At 31.5% G+C, this 14,442-nt stretch overlaps 1 protein-coding gene across 1 annotated transcript; it reads left to right on the top strand.

The window, feature by feature from the left end:
• Positions 1-1,112: 1,112 nt before the first annotated feature.
• On the top strand, positions 1,113-1,905 carry LOC111418134 (protein D2-like). The gene has a single exon (XM_023050597.2). It carries the CDS (start codon positions 1,168-1,170, stop codon positions 1,702-1,704), a length of 537 nt encoding a protein of 178 aa, XP_022906365.1. The 5' UTR covers positions 1,113-1,167; the 3' UTR covers positions 1,705-1,905.
• Positions 1,906-14,442: the final 12,537 nt, after the last annotated feature.

Genomic DNA, 14,442 nt, shown 5'->3' on the forward strand with positions numbered 1-14,442 from the left:
TAACAATAAAATTTGCTACAACTTTTGTACTAAAACTTTTTTTCTAAAATGTTCTGAATCCCTTGTGAGCTAGACATTTTGGGTGTCCATATCTGTATAAACAACGAATCGAACACAGTGTCATTCTGAGGACTGTACATGGTTAATGGGAAAGAATTGAGATTGAAAATTTTCTGATATTAGTAGAAAAAACTATGGTGAATCGAATGACGTATAGATCTTGATAGTCGAGTACATCGTTTAGAAGTTATGTCCACTTCAAAAAGGTCATGGTTGTGTTATTTTCGTGTACCTTCGTAGTTTTTTGGCATTTTGGAGATTTTGAATCAGGTTTTCCACTTCCGTTTTGGCCAAATTAAAATTTCGAATGAGATGTTGTTCATCGAAATCGGTACTGTACATGTAAAATCTTATAATTGGTTGCTAACTTTGTATATTTCTATAATTGAAACAATAATTAATTTATTATCTAACCTTGAGACTATTTAATAATTTTCGTCTTAATCATTACAATTTAAAATTAGCTTGCAATTAAAAATCGTGTTGTAATCTTTTTAAGAACAGGTTTAATAAATTACTCGTTTAAAGTGTGATGAAAACGTGAAACGTGACTATACGAAACGCGATACGCACGTGATACACGTTGAGAGAGTGTGTATGTTCATTTTATTAGTCGAAGTGGAGGGAATTTCTGTGTGTGTCACCTTCACAATTTTACACAACGCTGATATTCTTTATCTGTTTACAGTTTAAGCTTGATATTTACAGACTACTCTACTTTAAACACAATTATCTTTAAACGAAATTGATTGCAATATTGTTTATCTTTCTTTTAAGTTAGCTCAATTAAATCTCATTTTTTGAAATTTGGTTTGTGTTAATTGTAAAAAATAAAAAATGTAAATAAGTAAACTTTGCTAAGAGTTCAAATTAAGAAAGTCATTAAAGAAACTGGAAAAATCTAGTTTTCTAAGAAGTTTAGATCCGTGTCGGTTATATATAAAAAGATGTTAAAATTAGATTTTAAATTTAAATTAAAAAAATTAAATATATAAATTTTAATATAGGCAACTTATTTCACAAATAATTATAGGTTTCTGTAATTAATTTAAAATTTATGAAAATAATATTAGTTACACATAAAACATTCCTACATCAACTAAAAATATGGAAGAACTTCAAATTGTTCCGGATGTTATCGATCAAACACCAAAAGAACTCTGCAAAGTCAGCTATCCTAGTGGTGTAAATGTTGATCTCGGAAACGTTTTAACACCCACTCAAGTAAAAGACATTCCAAATGTCGCATGGACAGCCGATGATAGCGAATTATATACAATTTGTTTGACGGATCCGGATGCTCCAAGTCGCACAGATCCGAAATTTCGCGAATGGCATCATTGGTTAGTTGGAAACATTCCTGGAGGTAACATTTCCGAGGGAGAGACGTTATCTCAATATGTAGGATCTGGACCACCAGAAGGAACTGGGTTACATCGTTACGTTTTTTTGATTTACCAACAAAATGGAAAATTAAATTTTGATGAACCAAGACTTACAAATAATTCTGGTGATAATAGAGGAGGATTTTCTATTAAAAAGTTTGCTGAAAAATATCAGTTGGGTCAACCTATTGCTGGTAATTTCTATCAGGCGGAATGGGACGATTATGTTCCTATTTTGTATAAACAATTGGCTGGATAAACATATTTATTAGAATTGTGGAAATACAAACTTTTATGGAAATCATTTTATTAATATTGGGTTTGACAGATCTGTCAAGATGACGTTTGCATTTATTGAGATACATATTTATGTAGGTTTAGAAGTTATGTTAAGAAATGTATTGTATATCTAAGTTTTATGTAACTGCCCAGGAGTTAGAAATAAACATAATATGAGAAATCTTCTTTAAAACATATAAAAAAATTAGCTGATAACTTTTGCCTATTTAGAAGTTATGACCAGAAAACTAAAAGAGTCCAAGTCACATACGGAAGTGTTACTTATAAGCGTCTGGTTTACTGACGACGTACATAGCTAAAATGCAATATGGTTTTTCTTAGGTTAGGCAGCTTAAATTTGGCATACCGAATAATAATATCACGATAATATAATCAATTTTCGGAAAATCGGAAGAAACAATGCTATACAGCGTGTCCACAAAAGTTATATCCTTAGTACATTTTTATTTAAATATAAAACACCAATTCATTTGTAAGCATGCTTTTCAAGTTATTCAGCGCAATATGTAACATACAGTTAATAATTAATCATTTCAAAAGAAATGTGATTACTGCGATAAAATTGCGTTGGACAGAAGCATCACGTACAAAGAAGATTTTTTTTGCGAAAAACCATGATTGGTTAAACCAGGAGTATATTGTATCTTTATCTGTCCTAAATGAAGAATGCGACAAATCTGTTGGTTCCATCTACATCTAACGCAATGAGAGGAACACCGTGTCTACCTTACGAAGATTCTGCAACATCTAGTAAGAGACCAAAAAATACCACATTGCTATACGAATATGGATTTGATCGCATATACAGTTCAGGGATTACGGTAAATGGGAGAAAGTGATCAAGCAAATTTAGTGGAGACTATAAGAGATTTGCAGCCTGATGAAAAGAAAGCAATTTTAAAACAGATCCACCATGATAAATCACATCCATTGACTGCATATGAAGCATTAAGCGTTTACATTGATTTAGATTTGACTAAAGCACAATATTTATACCTTAAAAATCTAACCAATGAGAAAAGCTGCTTTTTATTGCCACCTTATCACAACATCCAGAAAAGTAAAAAAAGCTGTTATCCACGTGTTTCTAGCAATACATATGCAAAGGTAACTTCTTTACAAGATTTATTAAATCGCATGATTAATAGAATTTTATTAATTGAGTCAGTATATAAGTCTGGATTACAAAACTTAGTTTTATATAGTAAGTGATGGCTCATCTGCACAAAGTGAATACAAGCAAGTACTACCTGAAGAGTCTAATGTATCTGATGTTAATTTGTTCATAGCTTCATTTGTACCTATCAGATTAATTGACGAAGAAACTGATAAGGTAGTGTGGCAAACTCCTGTTCCCTCTTTTGTGCGGTTTTGTCAACCAATTTCAATCGAGTTTTCAAAAGCCGTTGTTGATGATAGGGGAGAGCGGGGCAAAACGGGGTGGAGGGCAAGACGGGGCTTTTGCAATTACTGCTACGGTAGGTGTAGCAACCTAGTGGAAAATAGTTGACTAGTAGGCTGGTGCTGTGTGAGTGTCGGATAGAGCTTGCAGCCATTTCGAACAAACCATTCGGAGTGTACCCATCAAAATGTGTTTTTCACCTGTGCTGATGTAATTTTTCGTTGTTTTTAGACGTGAAAGGTAAGTGAAGTAATTTTTTATCGTACTATTAAATATTATTATCAGATAAAGCGTTTTTTTTAGGAATAAATTAATGCATGAAATAACCTAATAGAATATATCCTTCGTTCTATAATATTAACCTAACTTAAAAATTGTCCCTGGGGGCAAGGCGGGGTTCTCAGTGGGAAGGTCGTTTGCTTGGTTTGACTTGTAATGAGGTAAACCGGCTGGCATACCAGTTAGCAGTAGTTAGAAATAACAAGCGGCCTCCTCGACAGCGAATGAAACCAGAATTGCTGAACAATTGTTCACCTGGAATGTGGGCAGAATGCCATGTCTCTGGCTGGATGCAGAAAAACATTTTTGAGAAGTGGTTCGACAAATTCATCGTATTTTCTTAAACAACCAAGGAGAAACCAGTCCTGCTATTGTTGGATGGTCATTCAACTCATATACAGAGTCTGACCATAATTGATAAAGCAAGGGCTAATGGTGTGGTGATTCTCTGTTGGAATTGGCTACTATCAAATCCAGGAAAAGTTGTTACTTAGTTTCAAATCGTTGAGATTTTGGGCAAAGCCTTTCTCAGGGCTGCAACTATATTGACTGCGATAAATGGTTTCAAAAAAACTGGAATTTGCCCTTACGAACCAAATATCTTTCCAGATTCAGTGTTTAAAGCTTCTATCACAACAGACATTCCTTTAATTACAAATGAAGCCGCTAACATTATTGTCAATAGTGACCAAGGAAGTGCTTCAAATGGCTCGCGTAAGCAGGTTATACCACAGACAAACGATGGTTCTGTCACCAAGCCGAACCTAAAGAGCAAGATGCGTTTGCTGAACCTTGGTGTTCACATTGGAATGATAGTAACTCCAATAACCACACCACAAACCAACAAGCTCCCAAGAACAACACCTATCATCAATTAAGATCCTTTGCGGTTTCTCCTGAACAAATTGTTCCTGTTCCTCATGTCAGAAAGAAAAACATCCGGAAATCATTCCACACAACAGGAAAAACTGTTGTTGTAACTAGCTCGCCTTACATAAAAGAACTTCTAGAGAGTGTAAATAAAGTTAAGCTCGGTAAAAAGAAGGACCAAGAAGAAAAGCATGCAGAAGGAAAGAATGCAGAAGTGAAGAATACTCCTAAGAGAAATGTTAAAAAATTGCTATTTATTCGTAAAGAAAAAAGGGGAAAACATAAAAAACAATAACTAATCTGCCAAAAGAGATAAAAAAAGAAAAAAAGGAAGAAGGAAGCACTTCAGATGAAGATGGCACTGCGTGTCTGTATTGTGACCATTTCTACTCTCAGTCTACAGAAGGATGGCTGTCATGCGTCTCCTACAAAAAGTAGGGTCACTGTTCTTGTGCGGGAGAGGAGGACGAGGATGCCGAGGTACACGATATCTGTGAATTTTGCTTACAAAAGGACGATAAGAACTGAATAATAAATCCGTAACTTTTCAGATGATACAAACTAAATGTTACTTGCGACTAAAGTATTTATCCTTTTGAACATTTTTTTCAAACAATGTCAAGATTTTTTTTAATTATTGAAATAAGTTTTTTGTATTTGAATAAATCTGTAATTTAAAAACCTATGCATTTCCAATTATTGAGCCACCCCATCTTACCCTCACTATAGGGCAAGATGGGGTACTTGAAAAACCCTGAAAAAAAATTTTTTCCTACCATAAATACTAATTTTTTTTTAGTCCTAATTTTTGAAATTAACTTCGGAAATACTGAAGTTTTAATTACATTACCTTGTATTTGTATTGAGCATTTCTTACGACTACAAAAAATTTTTAAGTGCTTAAGTACCCCGTCTTGCCCTACCTTCCCCTATACAAAGTCAAATTGATAGTTTGAGTCCATCGGTAATTACAAAGCAAGGAAAAGTAATACAAATCAAACATGTTTTTCACTATGATAGATGGAAAAGTTGCCCAAATAATAACAGGTACACCTTCATGTTTGACATGTACTATTTGCGGTGCTAATCCACGGCAAATGAATAATTTAGAAAAGGACCAGAAAATAATAATGCATTTCGCTATGGTTTGTCAACGTTACATGCCTGGATACGTTGCATGGCGATGATTTTATTCATATATAATCTATCCTTCCGAAAGTGGTTAGCTACTACCGAAGAAAATAAACAATTAAAAAAAGATAACAAAGCTTTGGTTCCACAAAGAGCTTGGTTTAATTATTGATAAGCCAAAGCAAATAAGTAGTAATACAAACGATTTAAATACTGCTAGAAGATTTTTTTGTAATGCTTCTTCTTCGGCAGAAATTACCGGTGTCGACAAAATATTGATTAAGCGATTTTATATAATTCTTCAGGCAAAATTGTATGAAATGACACACTAGAAAAGGAACGAACTGAAGACATTGAAAGGGAGAAAATGTTTAAACAAGCTAAGAAAAATGCTACAAGACAAGTCTTTTCAACAAAAAGTAAGAAATCAGAAAAAAAGTGGTGCCAAAATTAAACACTCAAAAGAAAGTAAGTAAAGAAAAGAAATGGCAAAAGAAAATTCAAGATGACACATCTTCATCTGATTCAAATGACCTCATTGAATAAAGAATTTGCATTCATTGTAGCCCGTTTCTTTTTTGTATTATAATTTTGGTCTCTTAGGTACCACACTGTCAAGCTGAATGTGCCTTGTGCATGCTGAAAGTGCACTATGCCAATTCTTCGCTTAGTACATAAATGAAAATTAGTACCATTATTTTAATCTATATAATTGCATAATGGTCAATAATAATAATAATTTATAAGAGAATGAAAAATTTTTAATTGTGTGAATCAAAAATCATCAAAAAATATATGTGTAAATATTTTTTCTCCTCATATATGAACTTGATAGGTATTTGATTATAAAAATTAAATTAATTTTAAACAATGACATAAATTTGAATATTGGCAACTTATCCTACACTATGTAATTTAAAATTAATTTCATACTTATTTTTAGAGATAATAACTGTTTTAAATTATATTATTAATTAATATTTAATCATTAAAAACTTGAAATATATACGTTGCTTCAAAAACTCCGAATTTATTTAAGTTATAAAAAATTAAATAAAAAATGTATAGGCAACTTATTCTACACATAAGTTACAGATTTCTATAACTTTAAATAAATTTTTATTAATTTATTTAAATAAAATTGATTATTTTTTAATATTTAGCATTAATTTAATCATTTTAAAATCAATTTAAACTTGCCTCTTTTTTAAATTACGAAACATATAGAAGTAATATTTTTATTCAAAATAAATAATTACTACTTTCCAAAATAATTAATATTCCTTTATATTTAAGAACTTTGCATAGCGAAGAAAATTATTCCTGTTCGTCTATAATTTGATTCGCCCTTGCGACCGTCTGAATGTAGTAATTAGAAGATCTGAAACGTAATTTCAAGCCGGTTGGTCTTTGAGAAAAAGCATTTGCTGTTTAATTGCCTTATTCAAGTCGTCGATTTTTCTTATATTTTTCAAAATAAATATTGCGTTAATAATCATTTACGCCGTTAAGCAACATTTGATTTCCACCAAATTAATTTCGAAAAATCCCATTAAATCTTGATTTGCATAAAACTATGGGATTCGCGATATTTTTAGTAACTTTTTTTTCGATATTGTGAAAAGTCGATGTGAACTTTATGAAAGTTGAGATGCAATTATTTCAGTTCAATGAACCACATCGTTTTTGGTATTATGCAATTTTTATAGAGCCAGGTCAACTGTGTTCATAATTGAAGAGAAAATCATCGATCAAATAAATAAATTAATTTGAAGCAATTTATGATAAAAAAAAAAAAAAACTTTACGAATAAACGTTTCAATTTAAACATAGTGAAGAAGTGTAGATGTAGATGGAAATGTAAAAAGTCGTTGTAGAGAAGTTGTCGGCGTAGAATTGTAGTTGAACGCCGATCTGGATTTATGAGTTTAATCAGAAGCGATTTAAGTTGTATTGAATTTATGTAAAACTCCGGGAGGGGAGTCTATTTTATTATTTTGCCGCAACGGCAAATTCGATTCATTAGTTTATCGACTCGACTCGACGATGAGATAATGAGGATTCATAATCATTTTTTTTTTCACAAGCTTTCCATTAAAATCCATTTGGTCACTTCGAATTGATTTAAAACTCGATCTCACCCATTTTCAATTATCTGCAACCGTCCCGTTTCTTAACTTTATTATCTTTTGCTTTGTTTGAGATAGTTAGCTTTAAAAGTCTTTCATTCTTAATAATAAGTAGTTTTATAGAGTTTAAATTGTTTACTTTTCACTTTCTGCTTTCAATTGAATTTAACTTTGTTATAATAAGATTATTTTTTTTTAATTATTAAAGAATTAGAGTTTATATTTTTATTTTAGTAAATGAATCGATAACATCGTGTTTATTACAAAACAAAACTTATTTTATTTACAAATTTTCCTCCAATAAAAACAAAACTATTTCAACATCTTCCTTATTTTACGAAACGTATCGATTGCAACGTTATTTTAATCAGTACTAATTAACGTCAACATCCGTATCTTAAAGTAAACTCTACTCAAAGTTATTCTAAAATGCTTTGTTACATTTTGTTAACTTCAAACTTAAACATGAATCTCTTAACTAAGCTAAAAAAGCCATACTTTTTCCAAAAATTTATAACCTTCATATAGACATAGAAATTACGGGACACATGGAAAGCTCCCATCGACATTCCGTTGACATAAATCGCGATTAGATAGCTTCGGATGGCTACGTACATGACGTGAATAGCAAGTGATCAATTATGTTCTCAAAAAAAAAAGAAAAGATAAAATAAGGTGATCCTTAATGAAGAATTAAAGCAACAATAGATCAGGGAGAAGTGTTTGAGAAAATAGTCTAAATAAAATTGGTTACAAAACACCGAAAGATAAAAAAAATTTTAAACCTTTTGAAACTAAAACCCCCGAGCTTTTCGTTTTGGATTTTTTCGATCCGATCCGACAAGTTAAGAGTTGTTCGTGTTTCCTCTTTTTTTTTATTACAAGACCATGTCGACGGATTTGTGTCATCCATGGAATGTTTCATCCACGCTCTGTACACATAGTGAAGGCGTAAAAACCACCACGCAATATTTTCTTTAATCAGAAATATAAATGAAACGAACAGTAAAAATTACGATCTTTTTTTCCTCTTCTTCGCCTTTTTTTATTGTATTAGCTTAATAAATATGTTATAAAAAATAAGGGTGATGAATTCAATCATGTTATAATAAAGGACCATATGAAATATAAAGATTTAATTTAACCCCTTTTACACTTCAAGACACAATAAAGACCCTGTTAGACTAAATGTTACCCTCGTGTATAATTTTACCTAAAACTTCCCTGGGGTTAATTGACCAAAACATTCACCACCTGACCTCGACTGTGTTGTATAAGCACGTTTTGAATAAATAATATATTTTAGATGAATATTTAATCAAAACTTTTAATGGGAACCCAACCCAAATTTTTATTAATTTCTTTTAATAAAATTCCATTTTTATAATACGACAGTAACAAACTACTTTACTAGTCGATATCTTCGTTGTCTTTAGAGATAACAAAATATTAAATACACTACTAAAAAGCTTGATCTTTTCTTCATCTAAAACCGTTTTCTGTCAATATCAACAGTACAAAAAAATAAAGAACGTCGTCGTGTATCGATTGCCAATTCACCTCAAAATTGCCAAATTTCAAGCCCATGTGAATTCATTATGGAACCGAATAAGAAAAACAGTTTCATCAATTTGAAAAGAACACACTTTGAGCTATCTAAATCCGTATTTTCTGTCATTATGATACATAATGAAAAAACTTGAAAGAGCTTCGCTCAAAAAGTAGGCCTAATAAACAAACTTACACATAGAATCGATAGATTGAACTTTTTTAAAACAACTCTCTTATTTTTAGGAACAAAAAACTAAAGCAGTATCAATCATATAGGAAATTTTCTGCTCTATGCAGCGGTATATAACTTTAGTAGATGGGATAGTTGCACAAACATAATGTTAATGACAATTATTATGATGTTGTAATCATATATATACGGAAATTATAAGCGGTTTTCGCAGCTTTTGGGAGAGAAACTGCTTGTACAATCTTGCCACTCACTAAACTGATGCATGGAGCGGATAATTTCCTGTAGATCCTATACAATTTCGTAGTTTTGTCCGTATCATATAAAAAAGTTATGACACCGTAAACATTTACATATGGCAATTATACATGATTTTTGCAGTTTTTGGGAGGAAAATGCTTCTGCATCCATGTGATCTACTTTATTTATACACCATTGCATAGAGTGGAAAGTTTCCTATAAATTCTGTATGCTCATGGAGTTTTGTCCGTATCATATAAGAATGTTATGACGCCGTAAACATTTACAGACAGTAATTATAGGCGGATTTTGCAGTTTTTGGGGAAAACTCTTGCGCAACCATGCGATCTACTAAAATTATATACTACTGCATAGAGCGGAAAATTTCCTATAGATGCTATATGATCTCGGAGTTTTGTCCGTATCATATAAGAAAGTTATGGCGTCGTAAACATTTACATACGATAATTATAGGCGGATTTTGCAGTTTTTGGGGGGAAAATGTTTGCGCAACCAGACAATCTATTAAAATTATATACCACTGTATAGAGCGGAAAATTTCCTATAGATCCTATATGATCTCGGAGTTTTGTCCGTATCATATAAGAAAGTTACGACACCGTAAACATTTACATACGCAATTATACACGGTTTTTTGCAATTTTTGGGTCGAAAATGCTTCTGCAACCATGCGATCTACTATATTTATACACCATTGCATAAAGTGGAAAATTTCCTATGAATTCTGTATGCTTATGGAGTTTTGTCCTTATCATATAAAAATGTTATGACGCTGTAAACATTTACATACGGTCATTATAGGCGGATTTTGAAGTTTTTTGGGGAAAAATATTTGCGCAACCATACGATCTACTAAAATTATACACCAATGTATAGAGCGGAAAATTTCCAATAAATTCTATATGGTCACGGAGTTTTGTCCGTATCATATAAGAAAGTTATGACAAGTTATGAAAGTTAATAATTCATGGTTTTTGCAGTTTTTGGGGGGAAAATGTTTCTGCAACCATGCGATCCACTATATTTATATACCATTGTATAGAGTGGAAAATTTCCTATAAATTCTGTATGCTCATGGAGTTTTGTCCGTATCATATAAGAATGTTATGACGCTGTAAACATTTACATACGGTAATTATAGGCGGATTTTGCAGTTTTTGGGGAAAACTCTTTGCGCAACCATGAGATCTACTAAAATTATATACTACTGCATAGAGCGGAAAATTTCCTATAGATGCTATATGATCTCGGAGTTTTGTCCGTATCATATAAGAAAGTTTTGGCGTCGTAAACATTTACATACGATAATTATAGGCGGATTTTGCAGTTTTTGGGGGGAAAATGTTTGCGCTACCGTACGATCTACTAAAATTATATATCACTGCATAAAGCGAAAAATTTCCTATGGATCCTATATGATCTCGGAGTTTTGTCCGTATCATATAACAATGTTATGATTCCTTAAACATTTACATATGGCAATAATACATGGTTCTTTGGCAGTTTTTAGGGGGAAAATGTTTCTGCAACCGTGCGATCCACTATATTTATATACCATTGTATAGAGTGGAAAATTTCCTATAAATTCTGTATGCTCATGGAGGTTTGTCCGTATCATATAAGAATGTTATGACGCTGTAAACATTTACATACGGTAATTATAGGCGGATTTTGCAGTTTTTGGGGAAAACTCTTTGCGCAACCATGAGATCTACTAAAATTATATACTACTGCATAGAGCGGAAAATTTCCTATAGATGCTATATGATCTCGGAGTTTTGTCCGTATCATATAAGAAAGTTTTGGCGTCGTAAACATTTACATACGATAATTATAGTCGGATTTTGCAGTTTTTGGGGGGAAAATGTTTGCGCTACCGTACGATCTACTAAAATTATATATCACTGCATAAAGCGGAAAATTTCTTATGGATCCTATATGATCTCGGAGTTTTGTCCGTATCATATAAGAAAATTATGACGCCGAAAACATTTTCATGCGGTCAATTATACGCGGATTTTACAGTTTTTGGGGGGTAAATTTTTGTGCAACCCTACGATCTACTAATGTTATATACTGTTGTATAGAGTGGAAAATTTTCTATATATTCTATATGGTCACGGAGTTTTATCCATTTCGTATAAGAAAGTTGTGACGTCGTAAACATTTACATATGGCAATTATACATGGTTTTTGCAGTTTTTGGGGGAAAATGCTTATGCAACCATGCAATCTATTAAAGTTACATACCACTGTATAAGGCGGAAAATTTGCTATAGATTCTATATGATCATGGAGTTTTGTCCATATCATATAAGAAAGTTATTATCCCGAAAGTTATTTAATGCATTCTAAAAATGCGCTATTAAGGTTTTTTAAAAAAAAAAAAGTTTTAAATCTTGTATTCGATTTTTGTTACGGAACGATGGAAAGAGCATAAAATTTTTTATATGATTGATACTGTTTTAGTGTGCTAGTTTGTTTCTACCAAATAAAAGAGTTGTATTGATAAAGATCAATTTACCAATTCTATGTGTAGGGTTGTATATTAGGCGTATTTTTTGGCAGATGCCGATTGATATTGACCTTAACCCGAATTTAGATAGCTCAAAGTGTGTTATTTCCAAATTGATAAAGCTTTTTTTAAATTCGGCACACTGACTTGAAGTTTGTTAATTTTGAGGTGTATTCAGTACACGGAGACGTTCTTTATTTTTTCTTGCTGTTGATATCATGATTTTGACAGGACAAAATCTGGTTTTAGGTGAAAAAAAATCAGGCTTTTGAATGGTATATTTAGTATTTCGCTATCTCTAAAGAGAACGAAGATATCGGCTTGTAAAGTGAAAAAGTTTGTTACCAACCCAAACTATATCTAAAATGAATCCATCATCATTAATAATTCTAATATCCAATCAAAGTTATAAATTATCTTCATAACCAATTTAATAATAACAAAACCAAAACGTTTCGAGGTTGAAAGTTTTATCAAATTATCAGATAATTACTTCAATAAATTACTTGTTGATAGAAAACATCTAAAATTATCCTCGTATACTTAGTTTAATTAGAGCATTTTTCTCTTATTCCTCATTTGCATGATATTCCCACAGGAAATGAATTTCTTTCTTGTTTCCGTGTGTAATCGTCGGAAGTAATCAAGTATGACGAAATACGAGAAGCCGCGTAAAGCGTTAGATTTCCAACGCGAGAGAGCTAAAAGGGAGCGCTTTAGGAAAAGGGGTTGGTTGATAGCTAAGTCGACGACCGCAACACTTGTCGTAATTAAAAATGTAATTGAGTTCTCTAGTTCTGCTCGACTAACAACCCGTTTTAGTTCATCTTATTCAGTTTGACCGGAAAATAAGAGAGATTCATCAAAATGTTTTGAGTAAGTTTATGAAAATGTTGATGAAGATGTTTATTGTTTTATAAAACGTAAAAGTTTATTTGAGTTTCGTTGAAAATTAGAAATGAAATGAAAAATTAACGAAAAAAGCTTATTTCATTTCTTGATTAATAGAAGCTTGTTTATGGTCAATGAAAATTAAAAATTAACACTTCTTCGGTATTGATTTGGTAACTTTTTTTATCACGCAAGAAAATAAAGATCAACTTGTGAATAATAAATATGAATTGATTAGAAAATGAATGATTCAAATTTGAATTTTATTAAAAAATGTTTTTACCTAATTCCATTATGAAAATTAAATTTTACATGTCTTTTTAACGTTATGTAAAGTCACTTTTCTTATGATGAGTGATGTAATGATTTCATTACATTACTAGTTATAAAAAACTATATATATAAACAACTTTTCATAACTGGTTACGTAAATAGCTATTACAGTTTCTGTATAAAAACTAAATACTACTAAAAATAAAGTAGTTTGTATACAAATGCAAATTTTCTACTGTTAACATATGCAAAATAAGGTATTAAATAGCAAAAGTGGCTCACCTCGATTACCTGGAGGCGATAGAGACAGGAGAGTATTCGATTTAGGTCATAAAATTAAATCCCTTCAGGTCACAAAATTAACTTATAATTCCAAACTTAAAAGTCTACATTTACTTTAATTTATTTTTTTAGCAGGCATAAATGTCGTATTTTTCCATACATGTAAAGCTTTAAAAAGCTCAAGTCTTGATTGATCTATGACAGCCATTATCACGTTTGTATTCTTGTACTATCGTGTTTACTTTAGGTTGGTAATCGATTGTGGCGATGAAGATTACGGGGATATATTTAGAATGGAATCTGTACATTAATAGTTATAAATCTGTGTTTTTTTTTTGATAAGTGTAGATTTTCATAAAATATAATCTTTTATATGTAATTTGGTGTATAAATCGTTTATTACCCACGCATTGTAGGTGTTTTTTTTATTATTGGTAATTCCATTGAAGCATTCATTTAATGAGCGTTTTATATCTACATGATTAGTTTAGGATATGCTGTTATTTATAACAAATCATAAATTTTTGTTACATTCAAATTGTTACTAATTGAACAGCCCATAAACCAAGGGCATTGTAAGATATGAATCAAAGTTATGTATGAATCAAAAATCAAAGACGACTACTATTATATACGATTATTCCATGAGGTATAAACTTGCTGGATGAGGTTACTTGATGGGTTCACGCGTCATCTTGAAATTACACTTGCAGAAAAAGCTGCTATATCTTCTAACTAAGCAATGTAATCCACAAACTCCAGCCGCTCGACAAAGTTGTGTTAAAAATGTTTCAACACTTCTGAAATGGTCGTTTGGTTTGAAGCGTCGGTTGTGACTTTCACACTTAAATTAAGTATTTCTGCTGATTGTTGCTCCCATATTTCAGCAGTTTCATTATTTTTAACAGAAACATTAACTCTTT

The sequence above is a fragment of the Onthophagus taurus genome, chromosome 6 (genome assembly GCF_036711975.1).
Source record: "Onthophagus taurus isolate NC chromosome 6, IU_Otau_3.0, whole genome shotgun sequence".
In the NCBI taxonomy this organism is placed as follows: Eukaryota; Metazoa; Arthropoda; class Insecta; order Coleoptera; family Scarabaeidae; genus Onthophagus; species Onthophagus taurus.